This window comes from Propithecus coquereli, unplaced genomic scaffold, assembly GCF_000956105.1.
Source record: "Propithecus coquereli isolate 6110/MARCELLA unplaced genomic scaffold, Pcoq_1.0 Scaffold51, whole genome shotgun sequence".
NCBI lineage: Eukaryota > Metazoa > Chordata > Mammalia > Primates > Indriidae > Propithecus > Propithecus coquereli.
In genome coordinates this window covers 1,171,611-1,198,332 of record NW_012150952.1, presented here as the reverse complement: position 1 = coordinate 1,198,332, position 26,722 = coordinate 1,171,611, and the positions used below count along the sequence as shown (strand labels likewise).

Below are 26,722 nucleotides of genomic sequence, written 5' to 3'. Positions count from 1 at the left end.
TTCAATTGTTTATGTAGTGGTAATTTATTAAACTTCTTAACCCAAATGTATTGTTTTAGTTATCTTTTTTCCACTCTCTAGTGTTATGATTTGAAACTTGGTTTTTGATTTTGCAAATTTATTATAACAATAATTTTTTTTGGCTGCTTTCTACATTGTGTATTTCCAGATAGTATTTGTTTATGTAACTCTTTGACCATTTATAATAGAAAAAAAAACTTTCTAAAATTTCTCAAGATAACTAGGAAAATATCAAAGAGATATATGTAAAAAATATGGGGGAGCGGTTTGGAAGATTGCTACTCTTTCCTTATATATTTTTTGGGATCTCTGAGGTACTTGGTTCTATGCTTCTTGTTTTGTGAAAAATACATAAAAGTACTTACAAGGCATGTTCTCTCCTCAAAAAGGTTTAAATTCATTTATGAGAAATAGAATCTACTTCTATGGAAAAGAGAAATAGGAACATGACAATATGCCAACATGATAAAGCACTGTCAGAGTTCAAAGATACTTAGGATCACAAGCACGCTCATGGAGTTCGGTGGAAGGCCTGGGGAAAGAGACACAGCTCACTTCTGAAACTTAAAGGATAAGGAGAGTTTGAAAGTGAAGAGATGGTGGGAATAGCTAACGAGAAAGAAAACAACCTAACGACTAAGAAAGGAGATGACAAAGTTTAGGGACTATCTAACAAATAATAAATAAATTGGTTAAGAATGGAAGGAATCATGTGTTGGAATAGAAGCTTGACATTTATGTCAGGCATTAGAGGAGAGGATATTAGTGGGAAGTGGGAGATGGGACCTTCCTACGCTGCACTAAAGATTCTGGATTTATTCTCTTGGTAAGGGAGAGCCAGGCAAAGCTTTTCTGCAAGAGAGTGGTCTAATGCAAGCAGGGAGACGCTGAGTCAGTAGGGGATCAATAAGAATAGGAAGATGTTAGGGTCGGGGAAGATGAAGACTTAGCCCCTTTTGATAGTTAGAGCATGAGATAATTCCACCAGGGTGATGGTAATTGTATTATTGAGATCAGGATGAATAAGAAATATTTTAAAGATATAAACGATAAGGTTGTTGATTGACTGAACTTGAGGAACAACGTAAAAGGCAGAGTTGAAGTGGCAGAGGCTATAGCCAGGGACAATGACTACATATCAGTCCTTTTCTGTATCCCAGGGTGAAGACGCCTTTCTTATCCCTTAGTTTTCTCTTTCAACTCCTCCCCACCATTGTGCAAAATCATAGCCCGTCTATGCTTGACATGTCTGCATGTGGAACCCTGTGATTGTCTCTCCAGTCAGAAAATAGGATTAGTCCCTTGATAGTCCTTGATTCATTGTAAGTTCTTACTTTATATATAAGAATGGAAAGAGTGACTTTATTTGTTTTTTGTCATTTGGTGCTAGAGCTGATGGTATTGATTGGCAACGTCACCATGTTCACCTCTTCTTTGGTAGCAATACTTCTAAAAAGAGACTGGAATTATTAATTTATATAAAAAGATAATATTAGGCAAGTTTTTCCAAACTATAACAAAATTTCATGGTGAATATATAAACTCATTTTAATACAATGAGTAAAGGTGATGATTTTAGTTTTGGGTCTGAGTTTCAACTGAAGGCATTCATAAGCCATTAGGAGTTGGGTGAAAAATCTGGAAAAGTAAGTCTGGAAGTTACTGACATGGATAAGGAGTTGTTGATACTCAGCAAGAATATACTTTGGGGAATGCAGGAAATGGATGTAGGCAGGAAAGAACAGAGAATAGAGTGTGAAAGCTAGTTCTGTGGGCTTGGCATCGGGTTGGTTTACTTTCAATTCCCCTTTCATTAGCTTAGAAATATTATCTCTGAAAATGTATTCATTATGGCAAAATTATACTATCAAGGAGATTTAATAATCAGGATTTTTTTTGTAATAGAATTTTACTGTATGAGCAACCTAAGTAAAAATATAGGGTAGCACTGCCACCACATGGCTACTTTTCAATTCTATTTTCTGATATTATTTTCTAAGGCGATGAGATAGTATGTATGACTTCTGTAGATATATTTCAGGTTCAAGAAATCATCTGAACTTGAAAAATCTTCCAGTTTAGTTAGAGATTCTGCATTTTCAATAGAAAAAATTTAAATTGATAAGAAGATGGCACAATGGAACCTGAATATAATGAAGTTCTTCTCATGAAAGTAACATAATGATTTATAATGAAAACTGGCATGCTGAGAACACCGCTATAACTAAACTTCTGTCCTATGGCCCAGAGGGTTGGACTAAAGTTCCAATATTAAGCTGATGTTTAATCAAGTTCTTTTCATTTTCAAGCATTTCCTTGACTCTTCGTCATCCTCTAGTTCCCTCCATATCTCTCTTTTTCTTTGGAACTGAACTTTTTGAAAGAACAATTTATACTTGATTTCTCTATAACACTACTTCCTGTTCACTCAGGACTCCTTGGAAATTCTTTTGACAAAGATCACCAGTGGCCACTTCAACAGGCTTGAATCCAATAGGCTCTTACTTTATTTGAACCTGTTTTTATCTTGCTCTGATTTTTTTTAACATCATTGACCACTGTCTCCTTATTGTGTTTTCTCTGCATGACTTCTGTCCTGCCTCTTTGGTCTCTCTGTTATCTCAGTGTCTGTTCAGATAATTTCTGTCACAGCTGTAATTTCTCCTATGTGCTCCTTGAAACATGATTTTTCTAGTGTTTTTTTTCTTTTTGTTTACAGTTTTCTCTGGATATCTTATCTGTTCCCGTGGCTCCAACTATCGCCTATTTGGTAGTGACTCTGCTCTCTCACTTGAGCTCCAAATGTACATATTCATGTATTCATCTTAGACATCCCATGTGTTTCTTAAGTTCATCATGTCCAAAATTGAATTGCTCACCCTTCTCTTGCCCACAAGCACATCTTTCTTCCCTATTTTAGTGATTTGCACTGTCTAGTTGCCCAAGTAGAACACAAAAGAATAACTTCTGACTGCCCTTTGCTGCCTCGTTCCTCTGGCCACCAGTAGACTCTCTATGGAGTCCCCCCACTTCTTCAATCATCACTGCTTCTGCCTCGGCTTAGCTCCTTATCATTTTGTACCTGAAGTAATTCAGTGACCCCATGTGATCTCCACGACATTAAATTTGTCTTCCACGTTACTGCCTAGAATGACATTTGGAAAATGTGTTCCTGTCTGTAATAAGTTAAAATACTTCATGGTCCTCATAATCTTCATGATAAAGTCCTAATTTTTTAGCATGATATATAGATCTTTATGTCCTCTGATCTTTTATAACCTCTCCAGCCTCTTCTCTCTCTCTCTCTCTCTCTCTCTCTCTCTCTCTCTCTCTCTCTCTCTCTGTCCCTTCTGTGGTAGCCATTCTTAACTGATTAAAGCTGAGGACCTCGAAGTGCCTCACTTGCCTTTGCCTCCAGACCTTCCTGCAGGTACTGCATTCTTCCTCCCTCTTGTACTGGTCTTCAGTCCCTCAGCTAAGGGTTGTCCCAGACTACTCCACTTACCCTCTCAGGGTTTGAATTTTAATGCTCTACCTCTGTGCTCCTGTAGCATTCTGTGCTCACCTGTATACCAATCACTTTTTTAAAATAATTATCTATTCTTTTGCCTCATTGGAATAAGCACTTCTTGGAGCCATGGAGGGACCATGCCTATCTTTGCATCCCTGTGCTTTGAATGTGTCCCCCAAAGTTCATGTGCTGGAAACTTAATCCCCAATGCAACAGGGTTGGGAGGGGGACCGTTAAGACGTGATTAGGTCATGAGGGCTCTGCTCTCATGAATGGATTAATGTCCTTATTGTGGGAGTGCTTTCATTATTGTGAGAGTTTGTTATAAAAGTGAGTTTGGTCACCTCTTGCTCCTCTCTCTCTCTCTCTCTCTCTCTCTCTCGCTCTCTTGCTCTTGCTGTCACTCTCTTCTCTCTTGCCCTCCTACCTTCTGCCATGAGACGACGCAGCATGGGCCCTTGCCAGATGTGGGCCCCTCAGTCGTGGGCTTCCAGTCTCCAGAACTATAAGAAATAAATCTCTGTTCTTTATAAATTACCCAGCCTCAAGTATTCTGTGATAACAGCACGAAACTAAGAGGCATCTGGGCACCTAATTAGAAACAGATAAATGTCTGTTGAATGCGTGAAGGAATGAATGAATGAATAAAAGGTTGAATAATGTTCTCTTTCCTTTGCCTCCTTGTAGCTACTTGGCATCCATTTCCTCTCAACATGAATGGTTTTATTTTATTTTATTTTATATTTTATTATTTTATTTTTTCAGTGTTCTGCCAATGGATTCACGACCCATACTGCCAACAACTCTAGCCAAGGTTTTTGTGGTACTGTGGGATCAGCAACCAGAAATGGAGGGCAGGAGACCATTGAGATGGTGAGAGGAGGGCAGCAGACCCTGGAATCCTGCCGGGGAGCTGGGCACCATCACACCCTGGACTCCTGCCGGGGAGGACACACGGAGATGGACAACTGCAGATACAACTACTCGGAGTGGCACAGTTTCACTCAGCCCCATCTCTGTGAGGTGAGCTTCCTTAGGTGTTTTGATCTAAAGTTTAAATATCCAAGTACAGAACAATAGGAAATTGAGATTAGCGTGTATTTTCAGAAACTGCTTTTCTAGATTTTTTGATGTTCCCTCTCTTGGTTGCTCTGGTCATTTTTCTATGCTCTTTGATTTTGTTACATTATTTAATTTAAAAGAGATTTTATTTCATCTGTCATATTTCACTTAATTTATAAAATCCCATAAAGATTGGAAGTTTCTAATGTCTTTCACTAAAGTTTCATTTTTAGATATGCCTTTACCTCCTAAATATAGAAGAATAGGATATAGAAGAATGTGAAAAAAATTATCACAAACTTTCCAAATCAAATCTGTATTTTTCTGTGAAAACACAAACATCTGTATACAGTTTTAGAAATCCCATATAACATAATAAAATTCTTTTATTTTATTGGAAATTGACATAATAATTGTATATATTTATGGGGTATAAAGCGATGTTATGGTATATGTGTACAATGTAGAATGATTAAGTCAAGCTTATTAACATATTTATCACCTCAAATGCTTATTTTTTGTGATGAAAACATTTGAAATTTATTCTCTTACCAATTTTGAAATGTACAACACACTATTATTAACTATAGTCACCATTATATGAAATATTTTTAATATATAAAGCACCATACAAATATAAGTTGCTTCGATTCAGAGGAAAGCAAGAATGTGAAAGAAAGGAGGAATTAAATAAAGAATTCTCAGCCCACATCAAAATCCCCTGGAAGTTTTTAAAAATACGAATGCCTTGACTCTACCCTGAAAGATTCTAATTTACGTGGTTTGGCTTTTTTTTTTCTTTTTAAAAATTTCTCCAGTGATTCAAATGTGCAGCTAGGTTAGAGAGCCACTGGATTAGATAGTCTTCTGTTTCTAAATTTTCACCTCTTTTATCAGAGCATCCCAGTGCCATTGCAGCACAAACACTGGGCCAGAAGCCCTTAAATGCTTGCATGGACCACAGGTGGTCAATATTCTGTGATAGGGCTGTAGGTTATCATACATCCATAGCATTTTTTTTTTTTTGGTCAAATTCAAATGTTAATCCTTTTTCTATTTTTAAACAGTCAGTGTTCATGTAAGATCAGATTGAGATGGAGAGAAGCTTAAGTCACACTCTTAGGAGTGTCCTTCAGTGTGCACATCAGGTAATGGGAGGGAAAGCTGTCAAGGTCATGAAGAAAGACATTTGATAACTTAAGCTGCACAAATGAGCTCCAGCGTAGCTAGAGAACACCCAGGTGAGGACACCCAGGTGAGGCAAGGGAGGTGGTAGAAGTTTGACAAGTTGGCAGACAGGCCAGGGCAGACAGGGTAGATGGGGGCAAATGCTTGTCCTCTTCATTACAAAAGCCCAGTTTTTGCAGTGTGGGTTATGGTGGTTACTTTAAAGTTCACTAAATTATTTTGTACATCTCAATATTTTGCCATATTTTGGCTATCTTGGAAACTTGATTCCGAAGCTGATGTGGTAATTCTTACCTACTTTATCACTACATATAATAGCAATTTTAATTACCATTTATTGTACATTTAATATGTGCTGGGCATAATAAGCACATTGTATGCATTATTATGTCATCATTAATTTCCAGAATAATCCTGTGAGATGGTCACTGTCTGCATTCCCATTTTAGATTTGAGAAGAGTGAGATTTAAAGATGTTTAATAACTTGCACAAAGTCATATAGCTGGTTGGAAAAGCCAGAGCCTTGACTCAAAACCAGGACCGTTGGACATCCAATCTCGAATTTCTAAACACTATGCCTTTTGTCTCTGTTTTGTAGACTAGCCTGACTTCCTAGACATAAAATTTAGACATAAACATTTAATAATAACTTGAATGTACTTAAAGATAACATTTGTATACATAATTTTTTATTTATATGGATTACTAGAAATGTAAAATATACTGACTTTATGATATGATTATGATAGAGACCAATCATGTGCATTTTTTGTGTGTAGGAATCCATTAGAGGACACACTGGTTAAAAATTAAACATAAAAGGTAAATAAAAAATACATTTTATGTTCATATGCTTAAGTTGTTTAAAACAATAATACAATTCATTTTTTTTTAATTTTACAGAAATTACATCTATGCAATCAGAATGAACACCATGTACCATCTCAAGATTATGTCCTTACATATAACTATGAAGGAAGAGGCTCTTCAGCTGGTTCTGTAGGTTGCTGCAGTGAAAAACAGGAGGAAGATGGCCTTGATTTTTTAAATAATTTGGAACCCAAATTTATGACGTTAGTAGAAGCATGCACCAAGAAATAATATCAGAGTGCTACAATTAAGTCTTTCCCAGACATTCTGGTGGTTTCCCAAAATAATACTGTAAAGTTAAATTACAACATATATATATAATGAATATTTTGTCAACTTTGAATTATGCTACTCACCAATTTATAATTTTAAAGCAATTTGTTGCTTATCTTGTTCAAGAAGTACAAAATGTTAACATAGACAGTTAGTCTCATACTGCAGCATTGGAATTAAGGTCTATAAAGGATCTGCTGTTCTTTACAGATATTTCCGAATAAATACGTTGGGTAAATACTAGTCGAGCAATAGCTAAGCTATGCTAATATCACATTGTTACATACTCACTTCTAGTGATAGTTTAAAAAATAGACAAGAAATAATAAGTATCACTGTTTGAAGAAAGTTTTGGGAGAGAAATAATTAAGACTAAATTAAACTAAAAATATTGCAGCTCATGAAAAATTGGTATCAACCCTCCCCCTACCCCACACCAAAATTCTTCATTTGACTTTGGAGGCAAAATTTATTGAGCTAGCCCCTGGAGTGGCAATTTTTTGTAGGAATATAGTTTGAAATGAATATGTTTGTGTATAAAATTATTGACTGATGCAACATTTAAAATGAAAAGAAAGAGGAAAATGGTAATAACTGAAAATGAGGCTGGGGTATGGTTTGTCCTAAAGTAGGGATTCAAGGTTTAAAAAAGAGTTTCTTAGGCCTAGTTCTTACATACTGCGTGATAACTGAGCATATCAGGAAATAATTCATGTCTATTCATGTAATTTGTTTAAAATTGTAAACAAATTAAACTTTTCTGGTTTCTGTGGGAAGAAAAGAGGGAACCATGTAGAACAGTAGATTTGCTTTGCAGTCTTTTCAAGGATTTATTTTAGTGCCCACGTGTTAGTAGCAAACTCGAAATACCTACCACAGATAGGGTTCTCTGCTTTCTGGTTGCAAGATTCCAGAGACGTGGTGTTTTTCTTGGGAGCTAATACCAAAAACTTTTTTAAACCTATTTCTGCTGAAATTATACCTTCTATTACCATTTTCTCGCTCTTTTTTATTGACCAATAATTTTTTAATTTAGAGCCAAATAATCATGTCCTCTCAGAGAGTTAGAGGGAGCTGGGGGGCAAATCTTGCTGAAAGTGTCATGTGGGGAGTGATTGTTCTCAGACCCAAGCCTATTGCTTACACAGTGTTCTTTTGTTTGTTTCTTGGGTTTTTTTTTTTTTTTGAGACAGAATCTCACCCTGTCACCCAGGCTGGACTGCAGGGGTGTGATCATAGCTCATTGCAGTCTCAAACTTCTAGGCTCAAGTGATCCTCCTGCTCCAGCCTCCTGAGTAGTTGGGACTACAGGTACATGCTACTGTGCTGGCTATTTTTTTAATTTTCTTTTTAGAGATGGGGTCTTGCTATGTTGTCCAGGTTGGTCTTGAACTCCTGGCCTCAAGCTATCTTCCCCCCTCAGCCTCTTACAGTGCTGGGAATACATGGGAGAGCTACCAAGCCTCACCTGCACCATGCTCTAATCAGGGCCTGGGAACTACAATATTTCATTTTCATCATTGTCCTGTTTTAGAGTGGCATTGGTATCATTCAAGGAAATCCAGGACTCAAGGGCCCCCTTCTTTCAGCTTGCTGCCACCATTGCCATAACACCTTCAGCAGAGATTCCTTTAGGTGGCAAATACTCCAGATTTTCAGTCATCCTTCAGTGTGAATTAATTTTTATCAGTTTGCTTTCTTACAAGAAATTTTAAAATAATAGAAGAAATAGACATTTTAATGCAGCAAAGAAAAAGATTCAGTTTCCATTTTGGAACACAGGGAACTCTGGGACAAGGCAGCCCAAGTGGGGTATTTGAGCAGCCAGAGAGCAACATGAAGACCCAGGCCTTCCACTGGCAGGGACAGAGGCCAAGAAGGGATATGATAATTTTCCTGAGGCCTGGTCCTGCCTTTTGCTTCTTTTCTAAGGCCAGTGGCAGCTGCCATTTGATTTCAGGGAAATATCAGCCAGCCCCTTCTCCATGCCTCACCTTATGTGGAGTGAGGAATCCAGGAGATGAGAGCTGATCCCATGATGGCCCAAAGGCATGTGCAGGGCGGGCCTGAACTGGGTGTGCAGAACAAACCAGGCGTTCGTGGGAAAGGCTGTATTCCTTCCCTAGCCCTCTGGGCACTAAGAAGGTCTTCAATTAAATGTGTATCTAAAATTCTGATTTGATTGTACATTGCCTGTTCTCTAATTTGCCCCTAAAATCTAGGTTTTTTTTAGACTTAGACTTTTAAAAGGGTAATTTTCCTTTTTAAGTCTTCTTAGTTTAATGGAATCATTTTTAACGTGTGAAAGTTTGGTCATATGAATTGGGTCAATCTTGTCATATCCAACTAAAACAGAGTGGAGCCAGGGAGAAAAAGAACTCAGGGCACCTAACATCGCTCCAAGAATGTTAAGTCTCTGCGAGCTTCATTGCTGAACTTGCCTGCTGTAGCCTGAAACCAGTTTTATTTAATGGCTGCTGAAACAACCTGCGTGGTTTGCCTCACCGCCACTCAAAACCTGCCAGCTCCCAAGACCTTAGGAGTGCCCGTGAACTTGCTCAAAGAACAACATGTAACATTTCCTTTTTTGTAAAACCTCTCATCTTCCCTTTGCTCTTCAGACATTCCGAAGACCACTCGGTCTGTGTGTATGCCCCAAATTGCAATTCTTTCCTGTCTAATAAAAGTTTTATAAATTTCAGAGATTTGTCTGTTTTATTTGACTTTGAATCATGTAGTATTATTCTTTCCTTATATGTGTAAGGTGAAAATTATGCTATTTTAGTGTGTGAGAAAATAGCTTTTTAAAACTTTCATTTTTTCCCCCAGTGAATGATCTTCAATTTTTTTAATGTAAATTTACAGATTTTTTTTTCTTATTTTCATAAGGAAGCAGTTAACTGTCTAAATGTAGTGGGATTTGTTTTGCAATGTCTTAAACAGAGTTTTAGTTTTGCTATTAAAAGAAGTTACTTTGCTTGTAAAGAAACGTGGCAGGTTAAAACACGTAAAAATTGGATGTATAAAGTAATATTTACAGATATAGGATGTAATAAAACAATGTTAACTTGGTTTCTTGTCTTTGCTGTATTTAGAGATTAAATGATTCCAAGGTGATCATGTTGCAAAATTGTGCTTAAGGCTGGTGTGAAAATAGAAGTCCTCAATAAGGTCTTTGTTGTATTAGTGGTGAATATTTTAGAGAATATCTGAAATGACTTGTTCAGACTTTTCTCAGAAACAATATAAGTATCAGTCTTCCATCAAATTCAAAATGAGTATTTTCTTTCATAAAAATCAAATGAGATAAAGCAAAAATAGATCTGATAATAAGTATAACAATATGTTCTAATATGTTATTTGTAGGAACATCATATATTCTTGCCCAAAATTTAGAGATATAAAAATTGGCTAATGTAAATGACCACCAAGAAAACTGACAATCCGGAAGCTTTAGTTGGTAAAATTTTATATAAACAGCCCATTGATCAAATGAATCAATTTTGCATTGCAAAATATAAACAAAAATATTTATTCTTATTAAAACTATTTTAATGAAATAATAAAAAGAAAAAATAGGAATTTAACTTTGCTGTGCAAGAATTTGAAAATCCAAATGGCTTAATTTTATTTGAGCTGGAAAATATTTTCTAGACAGAAATTTATCAATTTGGGCATAATTCTGATTATATTATCCATACTCAAAAGCATAAAATCTTCTAAAAAGTTGACGCTTGAGTTGAAAACTTGCTTTAACCTCTCTGCTGTTCAGATCGAAACTACCCAGATGGATCCTTTTTTTTGTCTACCTGCCCTATACACTAGTCAGCGTGCTGTCTGAAATAGAAATGGTTCCGGAGGGTAGTCTGCCAAAAACACACGCTGTGTTGCTATGCCAGAACGCTTTCTGTGTAACGCCATTAAACAATCCTTAGGGAGTCTTTGTCTAGACTTTTTATATTCATGACAGAGAGGGGCCTGCACTAAAATACTATCCCCTGCTTGAAAATAAATACACCAAAAAAGTAGCAGTATCATATCTATTTAAAAATGATCATATTTGCCATTATACAAGATGCTGTTTCTCCCAGACTGTCCTTATTGAGTTTCAAGAGGATCCTCTGCCTCTGTCTGCTGGCTGCCCCATGTTATGCTTTTGGGGGGACAGAGAAGCCACAAGATTTAGTATGGACTATGGGGGAGAGCTGGGAGGGTGAGGAAGAAATTAATTTTCCCCCCAAAGCATAAGCTTGTAATACCTCCACACAAAAAATCTATAGCATGCTCTTTTTTTCTGATAGTTTAATTTGTTCTTACTCCCCAACTTCCATTCCATTTAAGCAACTATGCCCTTCTGTGTTTATTAGATACTTGTAAGTATACCATAGCATTAACATAGACATCCTAGGTCTGATGCTCCCAGGTGAGCATGACCACAGTGAGAGCTGTCTCAGGGACCACTTGTGTAAGTCAATGATCAGACTCCAGATGTTCTCCTTACCCAGACCCCTCCTTACCCCATAGGAATAGGTGACATTTACATTCAACCACAGAAAGCTTAGGGTGAAGACAAAATCACACGGGAATAACGGAGATTTATCTTCTACCATTTAGGCTCAATAAGGACTTGAAATAGAGATTGATTAATAGAAAAATAAAAGGAACTATGTTTCTGGAACATATGAAAAGGTTCTTACCTACTATTCAAACAAAGAAGCAATTGGAAATTAATGAACCAGAGGTAGTAAGAAACATTTCCCTTCAAGAAAAACTGGTTTACATTTTTTGTTTCGTTTCGTTTTGTTTTAGTTAGGTTAGTTCCACGTGAGTTCCCAAGGTGGGAGAGCCGTGGTTCTGCCTTTGCCTCTGGCTCCCACCACCGGTGGCTCCTTTTCAAGTATCTACAAGAGAGTGCGGGACACACCCTTCAGTGACTCACACCTTTCTTGTGCTTAAGAGCAAACAGGAACAGACACCTGGGACTGAACAAACATCGTTGACAGTGCCAGGAAGCATGTCGTGATTACACATAACTTCATGAAAAGTAGAAGGATCTTCAGAAGCCAATTGGAAAAAACCCTAAACTTAGGCAGAAACACCTGCAACTTACCTGTTCTATAATTTTTCTCTCCCTCCTGTGCACAAGGGAACCATAGTGGGAGGAAAATATGCACTATGGATACTATGAACCAGTATTTTTTTATTGGCCCAAGCTAATTAGATGCAATGTAATTCCACAAGGAATCTAAATATTTTGTTACTGAATTCTTGCATAATTTATATTTTGTTTTTATTGTTTTCTTTTCAAAATACTTTAAGATAAAATGTATGCTGTGTGCTATAAATGTATATACATTTAATTTACCGAAAGATAAATTTCATTTGAACCTTAATAAATTCACTTGCTACACATATGTAATTTGAGTCCATATAGTTAAATTGCATTACTGGTTATAGAATTGTGCTGTGACATTGAAATTATGGCTTATAGGCTACATGAGTTTCTGTGACATGATGTGACCAGTACCAAGTTAAAGGGCAATTTCACAGAAATTCCTGGTACGGTGAAATTTCTCAGTTTTTTCTTAATATGAATCATCACAGACAAGTTAAAGCAGACATAGTAATATAAGGTTATTTGGGGAAATGCAAAATATAGCTTAAACATTTCTCCTTCTAAGGCATAGAGGAGAAAAAAAAATGGTAGAGAGGAAAAAAGTGATGTAAATTTTCTTGGAAGCATATTGAATTAGTCACATTTTTGTTCTGTGATTCTAACTTGGTGAAGTGAGTTATATGTGATCCATAAGGAAAGTGGTGTCTCAGAGTTAAACATGAATCTCTTCCTCGGTCTGAATCTTGAAATGCTGTATTCTTCAAAAGGAGGCCCCACTCACCTCACCCTTTTGATCCAGAAAAATCACGTATCATTTAGAAGGAACTAGATTTTATTTGTTAACTTAGGCTACCAATAATATCATCAATCACAAATTCAGATTTAGAAAATATGCCTTTATTTTTTCATAAAATGTGAAAAATTTTACTTTTTGTCTTTATCTTGACACCCCCTTCCCCCATTTAGGTGGGTGGAAAGAATGAAATAAAAATATAATTTTATTAGTCAGATTACAATTAGGGTTTGCCTCACTCTTGTATTCATAGAATGTACCTGAATTTCAAAGAATATGTGCCACTTCACACAGTAAGGAGTCAGAGTGAGGGGTCTCTGTTCCCAAGATCTTCAGATCTAGGACTTGGCTCCAACTTCTTTTTTTAATACTATTTTTTACTAATCGAAAGAGTGTGAAGTCTGTATGCAGGCTGAGAAAGATTTCTCATACAGTGATAAACTTTTTACAAAAGTTTATTTCTCCAATAAAGAAAGCGAAAGATAGAGAGAGAGAAAAGAAGGGAGGGGCCATGGCACACAGGAAGAAGTGAGAATGCTGAACCCTGAGGGAAAGTTGTTTGGAGTTTTAAAGGGTAAAAATGTCTTTTTTTTCCTCTTTGCTTCAGTATACTGATAACAGAAGCGGCAGTGAAAACTGTTGTAGATGTTTTTTATTTTTCTTTTCTCTGTGAGGCTGGGTTATCTGAGTCCTTGAAATCTGGTGCTGGCAAGAACTGAAATAGGGAACTTACACCCCTACCGTCCACTTAGGGCTCTTCAAGGCGGAGAAAATGAAGTCAGACATAACGAGTTAGAACACAGGTGTGTTAAGTAAACAAAACAAAGAATGTCATTGCCTTCTGAGTTTTTCCCCTTACTTTCTGTTAGATTGTTTATTTTCCTCTTTTAGATAGGCTATTAGTAAGGTTACCTTTCACTAACACTTTAAAAAATTATAATTTTTGAATCTAGCCATTTTTTTCTGACCAGATTTGCTAGGTAATCTAATTAAACAAATTATCTTAGCCAGCCAAAGAAAGTAACTTCCTATCTCCAATCTACACCCCAACATATACAACAAACACGTAACAGTAGAATAAGATCATTGTCTTGATAGATGAGGAAAAAACAACAAAAGAACAATGATCCAAAGAGAAGGACAAGAAAACAAAACACATACACACAAACAAAAGATAAACTTCAAGTTTAATGTAATTTATGTTCTAAACAGCTACACCAATTGCTTGACCTAGCAGGTGAAAAATATTTAACTAACTTGGCAAGTAACCTGGATAAGCTGCTTAATTTCTCTGTGTTTCAGTTCATTGTCTAAAATGAGGTTCTTTATTCAGTTATTCAGTCCTTCAGACATTGACAAATATTTCTTGGTCAACTACTCCCTGCCAAGCACAGTTCTAGATACTAAAGATACGGCAGTGAATCAAATAGGCAAAGTCTGTGTTCTCTTGTTAATTACATCCCAGGAAAGGAGCGAGACAGATAATAAACAAATGTACAAATATGTATAAAATACATCATGTAGCAATAAATGATATGAAGAATAAAACAGAGTAAAGGGCAGGGCATAGAGAATGATAGGAGATTTTTATTTTATTAAGAATGGTCAAAGAAGGCCCTTATGATAAGGTGACATTTGAGTAGAGACCTGAAAGAAGTGAGGGGGCAAGCCATGTGGGTACGGGGCAGGAAGGGGAAAGAATGTTCTAGGGGAAAGGAAACAATTAACACAAGGCCCTAGGTGGTATTTTGCTTGGTATGTTCAATAAAGCTAGTGCGGCTGAACTTGAGTGGAAGAGAGGAAGCCTGGGAGGAGTTGCAGGAGGTCTCAGTGGGAAGCCAGATTTTACTTTGAATAAGGTAAGAGCCTATTGGAGTCTTTTGAGTAGAGAAGAGACCTGAGTTATAATAGCGCTTACACCATAGGTTAAATGAGTTGGTACGTACATTTTCTTCTTTCTTGGCCTTCTTCTCTTCTTTTTATTTTCTTCTGCTCATTTCTTCTCCTCCTCCTCCTCCTCCTTCCCCTCTTCCTTCCCTTCTTCCTCCTCTTTCTCCCTCCTTCTTCTGTCATATTTTTACTGTTTCCCAGAGTTAGAACTGAATTCGCATTCTGCCTTTGCCACTTGCCACGTCTTATTTGCATGCCATAGTGGAGGCCTGCATATGAGTGACTTTGGAAGATCGCAGAAAATACATCAAACAGCATGAACCAGCAAGTGTTTTTGAGAACCTGAGCTGCCAGGATCAACATTAGGCATCTTGTTTCTCTTCCAACAATGGGACTCTAACTTGTCTTCTAACATGTCTTCACAGCCCTGAGTCTGATCTGATTTCACATCTGATGTTTGCCCTGCAGCCAGCTTACATTACCTTTGAATATTTTGTCTCCACCCCAAGTCAATCCACTCTTGTTACCGTGCTTGGAAAACATCCCCCTTACACAGGACCTGTGTGTCCTTACTAACCTTGTGTCGTGCTTTGGCCCCTCTATATTTCTTAGTCTAGGTTTTCTTTTCGTCCCTGTACCAATAGTCTTAAAATTTTACGTGCTGGTAAGAAAGGTAAAAAATATAAATATTTATGCTCCAAGAAGCCTGTCAAACAAACATACAGAACAATCTTGATGATTAAGCAGATTATAACAAAGATTTAAGGGTCATGTAATTTGATAATTCATGTAACTTTTATTATAAATTAAAAGTTATCTCAGTTGTGTTTACTGACATTTACTATAAAAAGAGTGAGGTCACTTGTCAAATTCTTTTACTACAGAGTAAATTCTACCTCTGAGTTTATTTATGTGTCCAAATAACAAGTTTTAGATAATTTTTGGAAGGTATCAAACATGAGTAATGTATGATGTGGTAATTATTAATCAATTTTATTTATTGTTAACTATATCGGCTGTACCTTAATCTATAGTTAACACAATGTTTCCTTTTATTTCCTTTACCCTTCTCTGTTTAAAACCAGATGCTTTATTTCACACACCATAAAAGCTCAGTGCAATTCATGTGTGGTGGATAGATATTTATAAGTGCTTTCTTCCTGCTGCTGCTGCTTATACCAAACATGAATCAAATAAATGTGCTTGAGATGGTTTCCATGATAAAATTAATTTATTTTCCATGTCTTGCCAACATTAAGTGAAAATACCAGTTTAGAACTAAGGCCTATTTTTTAAAAATTCTGTGTTAAAACTGATAAGGTTGAGCTTTCGGAATAGAGAACAATCTAAATAGCTTTTTAAAAAAACCTGTCTCTATATTTTCTATCTAAAATAATACTTATTAATCTTGCAGATACTGTCCATGCTCATTTCATACCTCTGATGGTAAGGAGACTTTTTTTCTTTTTTTCCCCCAAAACCTGGGCAGTTCCAGAATTCCTGTATTTTGAAGGATCAATGGGGAGTTCTTTTAAGTAGAGTTATGTATTTGACTAATTTCACTACATACCCTGAGATAGAAAAAAATGGTCAATTATTAATGGTGTCAAATGTATTACTTCATTTGAGATATTTTTAACTGACAGGTCCCTTTCTGGTCTTTCATAGTGATATTAAATAGCAAGTTGGCATGATTTCTGAACTTAGAAATTTCTCAGAGGAATTTTGCTAAGTATTTTTTGTTTGTTTGTTTTTGTAAATGACATATAACTCTTGTAAATTTCTTGTCAGGGATTTTATTCTGAATAAAATGAGAGCCCACTGGTGGGTTTTCATGAGTAGAAAGACATGAGCTACAATAACAGTACCTGTCTCACCGATTGATCCAAAGGTTAACCGAGCCAGTACTTGTGAAATACTTAAAACATTGCCTGGCATAGAAAGAGTGTTCAGGAAATGTCAGCATTTGTTTGGATATTTAATATTACCAGATATAGAGTCAGAACTGGGTTGGAATTCCCAGTTTTACATCTTACTAGATTCCCTCATTTGTATGAAACTAGACTACGTGAAAAATACATCAAGGGGTATAAACTAGCAAGGTACATGTAGAGCCCCAATCTTCATAAATTTTTGGCATCTCATCCCCTGTGGTCCAATAATCTAAACAAACAAAAAGCCTATCTGATGAGTGAGTAATTGCCTGAGTAGCATGGCATACAGGTTAAGAAGCTCTCTTTTAAGCAATGATGCTATATTCTACATGATGGAGTCTCTGTTTTATAGTAATCCTTGATCGAATTTCTTTTATTAACCTAAAGTATCTCTGACTCTTTTCAGCAACTAATGATGTTTTTCCCTTTCTGGGAAGAGTAAATCTCTGAGTCAGCTAGTTGGGGAGATACCTCCCCAAGTGAAGGCCCACTCCCTGTCTTGTTCCTAAATGGTTACAATGCTAAAAATCATGTAGAAAACTTCTTGGATCACTATGATAAACATTATTTGAAATTGTCAAAAAATGGGGTGTTCTACATCACTGTTTCTCAAACTTGAAAAGAGTGTGCATTCTCAAGTTTTTACAGATGTTTTATAGATACTCTTTAGGTACATTTGGATAATCAAGTTGTCCAAGCTTTGTATTCTCTTACCGTATATTTTGCTGATTCTATCACACATCTGCATGGAGAGAAGTGTGTTAAAACTTCCTATAATGGTTATGACTTTGCCTGTTTCTTGTTTTTTTGACAATTTTATACAAATTTAAAATTTCACATCTTTTTATTCATTTGATAATTTCAGCATTTATAAAATTTTTCTCTTTATCTCTTATATCATTTTTTTTGCCTCAAATTCTAATTTGTTTGATAGTAATACAGCTACATCAGTTTTCTTTTGTTAAGTGTTTGCATGGTGTATATTTCTCCTGTCTCTTTATTTTCAGCATATCCCTGTCTTCTTATTTCATGAGTTTCTTGCCTACAGCATGTAGTTTGATCTCATCTTGTAATATCAAAAAATCCTTATCTCATAATTGGAGTTTTAAATTTATTTATACTTAACCTAATTAATTATTGATATAGTTCAGTTTCAGTGTACCATATTGCTATTTGTTTTCTGTTAGTCCCTTCTGCTTTTTCTCCCTTATTCCTCTTTCCTGATTTCATTTGCATGAATCCAGTTTAAAAAAAATTATTTTATTGTATCTCTGAGTATAGTTTTTGCATTTAAGTATGAATGTATACATAACAGTTTTTTTGAAATGTAATTCACATATGATACAATTCACCTATTTGTAATGTGTGATTGAGTGGGTTTCCCTATAGTCACAAACATGTGAAACCATCTTCACAATCAATTTTAAAACGTTTTCATCACCCCTGAAAGAAACCTCATACCCATCAGCTACAATCCCGTAGTGCCTCCAGCTTTACACAACCACTAGTCCATTTTCTGTCTCTATAGATTTGTCTATTCTGAACATTTCTTATCAGTGGAACTATTAATATATAATACATGGTCATTTGTGACTGGCTTCTTTCACTTAGCATAATATTTGCAAAGTTATCCATGTTGTAGTGTATATCATTATTTAATTCTTTTTTTTTTTTTTTTTTTTGAGACAGAGTCTCACTGTGTTGCCCGGGCTAGAGTGCCATGGCATCATCCTAGCTCACAGCAAACTCAAACTCCTGGGCTCAAGCGATCTTTCTGCCTCAGCCTCCCGAGTAGCTGGGACTACAGGCATGCGCCACCATGCCCGGCTAATTTTTTCTATATATTTTTAGTTGTCCAATTAATTTCTTTCTATTTTTAGTAGAGACGGGGTCTCGCTCTTGCTCAGGCTGGTTTCGAACTCCCGCTCAAACAATCCGCCCGCCTCGGCCTCCCAGAGAGCTAGGATTACAGGCGTGAGCCACCGCGCCCGGCCTAATTCTTTTTTATGTCTGAAAAATATTCCAGTGTGTGGCTATATCACAGTTTTCTTATTTATTCATCAGGTAATGGAAATTTTGCTTGTTTCTACTTTTGGGCTATTACCAATAATGCTTCTATGAACATTCATATGTAAGTTTTTTTGTGTGGACGTATGTTTTCATTTCTCTTGGATATATACCTGGGAGTAGAATTGCTAGATCACATGATAATTCTATGTTTAATTATTGAGGAACTGTTAAAATGTTTCCCAAAGCAATTGTACTGTTATACATCCCATAGTAGCTGAAGGTTCCAATTTCTCCACATCCTTGCCAATGCTTATTATCTATCTTTTTGATTATAGCCATCTAACGGGTGTGAACTGATATCTTATTGTGATTTTAATTGAAATTCCCTAATGACTAATAATGTTAAACTTTTATTCATGTGCTTATTGGCAATTTTCGTATATTTTTTGAGACATATCTATTCAGATCCTTTGCCTATTTTAGAAGTGAGTTATTTTTCTTTTTATTATTGAGTTATAAGGGTTCTTTATTTATTAAGGGTATGCATCCCTTATGAGATATGTGATTTGAAAGTGTTTTCTCCCATTTTGTGGATGATCTTTTCACTTTCTTGATCATATCCTTTGATGCACAAAGGTTTTTAATTTTGGTGAAGTGTGATTTATCTATTTTTGTTGTTGTTTTGTTACTGAACACACAAGGGAGTTCTGGTCTAAGTCCAGTTGCTTGCTGCACAGAAAGCCAATTACCGAGATAATAAGGATTGCCAAGGAAGAAAGGGAACTTGCTACATATGACGTCATCTAGGAGATGGGAACTAAACAGTTAGGCTGGGCCTGACTTGCAGAGAACCATTCAGCCAGTAGTCCAACGCTGCCCTATATCCTTGAAAAATAACCCAAAACCTTCAGGGTGCTTGCAGCCACACCTAAAGGAAGGAACTCAATGGAGAGGGACTTTTCCTGGGGGAATACTGACAGGTAGACTTTACCATGATGCTGTCAATCCCTGGAAATTTTCAATATCTGCTGGTCTTTTTTGATATTTTTTCAAGATGGTTTGAAGTTTACCCAACCAGGACAGAGAAGGCTTCAGAGCTCCCTAAAGCCCCCGTAAAGGAAATTATTCATAGGTTTGGACTTCTTTTAACTCTCCAAAGTGATAATGGAGCAACTTGTATTGCCAAAGTTACTTAAGAACTAATCACAATTTCTGGGAATTGACTGGAAGCTGCATTCATCATGGAGACCCCAGTCTTTGAGGAAAACTGAATGGATGAATAGAACTTTGAAGAAGACATTTTTCAAAATTTGTCAAGGGACTAACTTAACTTGTGACAAAGTGTTTTCCCTTGCCCTGTTGAGAATTCAGGTGGTCCCCAGAAGCAAGCTGGTACTTAGCTACTTTGAAATTTTATATGGAAGACCATTCCTAAGAGCTTCCAGTCAGGGCTTGCCTAATAATCCTTTGTCCCTAGAAATGGAGGTTCAACCATATGTAAAACAACTTGGTAATATGCTAACCAGCATTTCTGAATTTGCTTCCAAAAGGCTTCAGTTTCCAAGGGATGTGCCCCTTACTGAAAACTTAGAGGAGCCCATATCCTGAAGATCAACTGGAGTCACAGTGGATTGGCCCTTTTGAGGTGCTCCTGACAGCTTACTCATTGGTCAAGCTAGCAGGACTAAACTGTGGGTTCACCATACTCCAGTAAAACTTGCTCCCTCTGAACTTAAACAAAGGACGAAGTCAGATTGGGCTTGTGAGCCATTAAGTGAACTTAGATTATTATTTTGAGTCAAGCCCTCTAGCAGATAGGATGCATTGGATCCCTAAATTTGGAATTGCAATTGTTCTGTCAGTCTTGTCCTCCTTTGCTTGGAAGGATAATTCATTAGTTTGAATCTTTCAGACTTTTTCTTCTTCAGCTTATTTATCCAAATGTTGGTTAAATCACCTTAAACCTCAGTCAGTCCTGGATCATCATGATCCCCTCATTCAACCAGTGTACAATTTTTCTGATGTCCCCAAAATATATCTGAACATGTTTGAAACCCTAAAGGAGTTGCATATTGGGTAAAGCTCACCTGGCCAATGGCTGGGACTCAAAAACCTCCTTTTTTCTTCTTGGCCTCCTGATGGGGATATTCAGTCCCTATAAATCCTTGTAATTAGAGCAATGGTAAATGAGCATATTCCCCTAATGGGGATCTGGATGAGACCCCCTATAACCAAAATGTTAGACTCTGCTCAGACTTGTAGGATGGATCTCCTCTAGATGGCTATGACTTGGCCATCACATGTCCTTGGTTAGAAGAAATAGCCTTGCAAACTTATCAGTTATATGACTTCATAACTTGTGTCCCAGCAGGATATGCTTTGTAGGCCAAGAAGAAGCAGAGCCTTGGGCCTATACATGCATTAAAGAGGGAGATGATGGCCAAGTTTATTAGGATATTCTATTAATCCTTTCTCTGTATATAATGACTCAGACACCAAACACTGTGCCAGTTCCCTAAAATTGTTTTCATGGACAACTAGGAGAATTATGCATGGAGTAGAGACTCCATATGGGGAACACCAACACAGTACCTCCTAGGAGGGATCCCAAATGGGATGGATATTTCTTCAGGTATACCTCACTACCCAGCTCAACAACACATGCTTGATAACCTATCTATAACCTTGAGGGTCATTGCTAATGAAACCGTAGCTGCAATAGCTGCCCAGCAGGAATCTTTAGACTCTTTAGTTCAAGTGGTTCTTGATAATCACATGGCTATTGATTATATTTTAGCAGAACAAGGGACTGTTTGTGTTATAGTTAATTCCTCATGCTGCACATATATAAATACCTCAGCAAAAATAGAAATGTGTATTGATAAAATCAGACAGCAGGCTTCTTGGTTGCAACATGTTGGAGAGGATGGACTGGGGCTGGGAGATTCGTTCTCAGGACTCTTCTCTTGGATTCCTTAGGGAATTTGCTCTGTTCTTTTGGGATCCTAAAATTAGTCTTTCTCTTTTATTAATTATTTTTCTAATTTGCCTCACAGTGAATATATTAATCAAATTGTGGGTTGAAATGCTCTAAAACAATAGACAAGTGCACTCAAGTAATTATGTTGAAGACATCTAATCATCAACTTAAAACTCATGAGTACCTTGAGAAGCAGGCCTAGCATTTTCATTCTTCATATCCCAACTAGGCACTGTTTCAGTAGGAAGCCAAGAGCTAGACTGATGCTCTGACACCCCAATATTGAGGAATGAATGAAAAGAAGGGAGGAGTTTTAATTGGCTCTGTGAAGAAACACAAAATGGCCCCCCATATGTGTTTCCATTGTAGCTTTCTTAAGCTTTGTGTTCTCAGGACAGTAGGGCTTGATGACCAGAATATTATAATATAATCTTTCTGTTTAACTAACTCTTTTACCTTTAAGTTGTCTCCCAGAAATGGTAGACTCTTCACAGGATAACACCAAAACTCACCATCCATCACTAACCCGTGACTTCTGAATTAGACCTCCTGCATGTGTTGCATTCAACTCAACATGCCCCAATATGTATGGCCACCTTCCTGAACCCCTTATAAAAACCCCTGGGCAGGGAGATGGATTTGTGGCAGTTCTCCCATTTCCTGGTTGACATCATCTGTAATAAATTCACTTTCTTTCTTGGCGATCCTTGTCTCCATAATTGGCTTTCTGTGTGGCGAGCGACTGGACCTAGTCCAGAACTACCTTGTGGGTTTGGCAACAGTTTCTTGTGCTTTGGTGCCATACCTAAGAATCCAGTGCCAGATCTGAGGTCATAAAGATTTATGCCTATATATTTTTCTAAGACTTTTACAGTTTTAACTTATATTTAAGTCTTTTATTCATTTTGTGTTAATTTTTATTTAGGATGCAAGGCATAGATCCAGCTTTTTTCTTTTGCTGGATTGAATTGTCTCAAAACCATTTCTTAGACTATTCTTTCCTCCATTGAATGAGCTTGGTATCTTTGTTGTAAATCAGTTGACTATAGATATATGGATATATTTCTGAACTCTTAATTCTATTCCATTAATCTATATATCTACACTTTTGCCATTACCATACTGTCTTGATTACTGTTGCTTTATATTAAGTTTTAAAATCACAAAGTTTAATCTAACTTTGTTCTTCTTTTTCAAATTTGGTTGGCTATTCTGGGTCTCTCGAGTTCCCATATGAATTTTAGTATCAGTTTATCAGATTCTGCAAAGAAGCTGGAATTTTGATAGGGATTGTGTTGAACCTAAAATCAATCTAGGGTTTATTGCCATTTTACCAATGCTATTTTTTCTGGTCCATTTTTGGTTTTGGAAACAGGTTCTCACTTTATTGCCTGGGCTAGAGTGCGGTGATGTCGTCATAGCTTACTGTGACCTCAAACTCCTGAGCTCAAGCAATCTTCCCACCTCAGGCTTCCAAAGTGCTAGGATTATAGGTGGGATCCACCATCCCCAGCCTCTTCTGATCTATTAAGATGAGATATTTTTTCTCTATTTATTATAATCCTTAATCTCTTTCAACAATATTTTTTGGTTTTCAAAATATAAGTTTTATAATTCTTTTATTAAATTTATTCCTGAGGTTTTTTTTTATTTTAGATGTTATTGTGAATGGAATTGTTTTCTTAAAGTCATTTTAGATTGTTTATTGAAAGTATATAAAACTGCATTTGTTTTGTGTATAGTGGTCTTGTATTCTTTGTCTGTATCACTTTTGTTTTGGGTTTGTCTCTTTATACTTATATATTCTTGAAATAGATAATTTTGGTTTGTTTTACCCCTTTTCCTAATTGGGAATTTTTTTTAAAAGATAAGTACATTAATGCTTTTTATATTTATGGATATTAAAGTAATGTTTGGTGGGGTGATATAATTAACCTATTTCTTCCTTTTTCTTTTAACATTTTCTCCACCACACAATTTTAGTCAATAATATTATCTTTCATGGTGTTTACCTTTGTTTTTTAAAATACGCTGAGACTTCTGCTACTTGAATTGTCTTCTTTACATGACATATTTCTGAGTCTCAGCTGTTACAGATAAGGGAATCGGTATATATATTTTATCTCCCTTCTTTTTTCTCTTTTACACTTCTAATTTTTTGCAGATTTGTGATTTTTACATTTTCAGATCATGTGTTTCTTACACCCTCTTCCATTACTCTAATCCTCGTATCTATTTACTCTTACTTTTTGGTTAAAATAACATTTACATATTCAATACATACACCTATATTCATAAATATAAAATTCTTGATGACAGTGCTTTAGCTATAATATCAGCAAGTGATTATTGTTTAGCTGAAACTTGAAATCTATTATTTTCTACAAGTTTGAAAAATGATAGTTTCTTTGGTGTTGCTTGCTATTGTATATTGAAAAAATATAAATATCTTTTCTTTCAGTAATGGTTAACTAGGTTGTTGCAGACTGCTGTGGTTGGATGTGGTTTGTTCCTGCCAAGACTCATACTGAAATTTAATTACCAATATGACAGTATTGGAAGGCAGGGACTAGTGGGAGGTGTTTGGGTCATAGGGACAAATCCCTTGTGAATAGTTTAATGAGGACATTAATCTATTCATTAGGAGTGAGTTCTCACTCTTTCAGAAATGGGTTAGTGTCCAAGAAAGGAGGTTATTGAAAAGAGTCTGGCTTCCTTGGTTTCTCTCTTTTGCTTCCTCTCACCCTGTGATCTCTTTATACAAACCCACTCCCCTTCCACTTTCCACCATGAGTTAGAGCAGCATGAGGCCGTAACCGTATGTAGCTGCCCAATCTTGGACCTCACATAATTGTGAACCTAATAAACCTCTTTTCTTTATAAATTGCCCAGCCTCAAGTGTTGTGTTATAGTAACTCAAAATGGACAAAGACACAGGCCAACTCTTAGATATGGAAAAATCAGAACAACTAAAGAGATCATCAGTATTTTTTTTAACCCTTTGTTTTAAGAGTATCAAGTCAGAGAATATTGGAGGGACCACAGAGAAGGCAAGCAGAAGGTGGTGATACCAACATTTGACACAACTTTTCTCCATGACTTACCAATTTGTAAATAATGCATTGAAGTTCAAGCCTCAGAGTCTATTTAAGGTCTATATTAGTCTACTTAGACTGTCATAACAAAAATATCACAGACTGGGTGGCTGAAACAATAGAAATTTGTTTTCCCCTTGTTCTGGAGGCTGGAAGTCCAAGATCACAATGCCAGCAGGGTTGCAAGGAGGCTTTTTTACTTGGCTTACAGATGGCATCTTCCTGAACAGTCCTATGGTATTAGGGTCCCACTCTAATGACTTCATTTAACCTTAATAATCTCTTTAAAGGTCATATCTCTAAATACAGCCACGTTGGTGGTTAGAGCTTCAACATATGAATATGGGCGGGCACAAAATTCAGTCCATAACAAGGTCTATTCCTAGAAATATAGAATGACATCTACTAAGAAAGATATTAATAAATTGAGAAATTCATAGTCTATACAAGAAAAAATATTTTGATAATATTCTTTAGACTCAGTAATTTCAATGGTCCTATCTTTAAGTTCACTGATTTTTTTCTTCTTTGGGCTCAAATTTGTTGTTGAAATATTCTACTGAATTTTTCATTTCGGTTATGTATTCTAAGCTACAGAACTTCTATTTGGTTCCTTTTTATAATTTCTATTCCTTTGTTGACATTCTCATTTTGTTCGTATGTCATTTTCCTGATTTACTTTACTGTAGTTTTTCATCCATGTTTTCCCTTAGCTCTTTAAGCATATTTAAGATAGTCATTTTAAATTTTTTTGTCTGGTAAATCTGATGTCTAGACTTCCTTAGGGACAATTTATGTCAATTTATTTTGTTCCTTTGAAGTCATGTTTTCCTCTTCTTTGTACACCTTGTGATTATTTTTTTGTTATTGCAAACTGGGCATTTGATGGTTATAATGCACTAACTCTGAAAATCAGATTTTCCCCATTCGCCAGGATTTTTTGTCTTTTTACTTGTTAAAAGCTGTAGTAGTCCATCTGTTTTGAGACAATTTCAAACTATGAAGCAATTATTCTTATTATATGTGCTCATTGAAGTCTCTGTTCCTTTAGCTTGTGTTAAGCAAATGCTTTGATAGAGATTTCCTTGTGTGCCAGGAACCAAAACAGACAAAAACACCACCCCCCCAAAAAAAGACTGAAAAGAAAAACAACTACCTCTCCCAGTATATGCAAACTGGCTTTGTACAGGGAGAGCCCTTCACTTTACCAAATAGCTAAGCCTGCTCTGAGCCCAGGGATCACCCCGAGGTGAAAGCTTAAGGTCATCTGAGGACTTTTCTGAGCATGCATCTTGCCTGGGCGTGCACCTGTGACTTTCTAAAATCCCCCGTGTATATAAGCCACTGCTTTTGAAATTCCTGATTTCCCAGAGAGTTTCACCCTAGCTTCTCCTTTGGGTCTTATATGGTCCATTGTATGTCTCCACTCCTGAACTCTGATCTCAGGCATGTGTGGGTTTGTAGTCCCTTGTAGCTTTTACGAAGAATGCCTACCTCTTTTCCCTCCCTGCATTCTAAATTACGTTAGACAGAGCCTAACACGTCAGTCCTTCAAATATTCGCCATCCAGGTTAGAATCGATGTACATAATAATTTGAAAATAAGGTATGTTCTGCTCACTGTGGCTCGAGGATAAGGGGAACTGGGAACTGAGCAGCTGCTGCTCCAGACCAAGATGGCCCATGGTCCAGGGAGGGGATGGGAAAGTAAAAACACCACAAACTTCCTTACCATTCGGGAGATGTTTTCTTCTTGATTAGAGTTTGCTAGGATGCTACAAACTTTTGTTTTTAGAGCTCCTACAAAGTTGGTTTAGATACTTTCTGGTTGTTTTTTCAATGTGTCTATGAAGGAGGGAGAGTTTGGAACTTCCTAGTTTGCCATTCTACTCATGTTGGATTCTACAGAGTTCCTGATTAACCAAATAAATTCTTTTTTTTTTTTTTTTTATGTTTCTACCAACTATTGTGTTGTTTTT

At 36.5% G+C, this 26,722-nt stretch overlaps 1 protein-coding gene across 1 annotated transcript in view; it reads left to right on the top strand.

Moving 5' to 3' along the window:
* The window catches only part of LOC105820138 (desmocollin-3-like), a 61,855-nt gene extending 54,898 nt beyond the window's left edge, over positions 1–6,957 (top strand). The window contains exons 11-12 of the mRNA XM_012656565.1: positions 4,298–4,555; positions 6,687–6,957. Coding sequence (XP_012512019.1) covers positions 4,298–4,555; positions 6,687–6,884 — 456 coding nt within the window. The 3' untranslated portion in view covers positions 6,885–6,957. The remainder of the gene's footprint in view (positions 1–4,297; positions 4,556–6,686) is intronic.
* Positions 6,958–26,722: the final 19,765 nt, after the last annotated feature.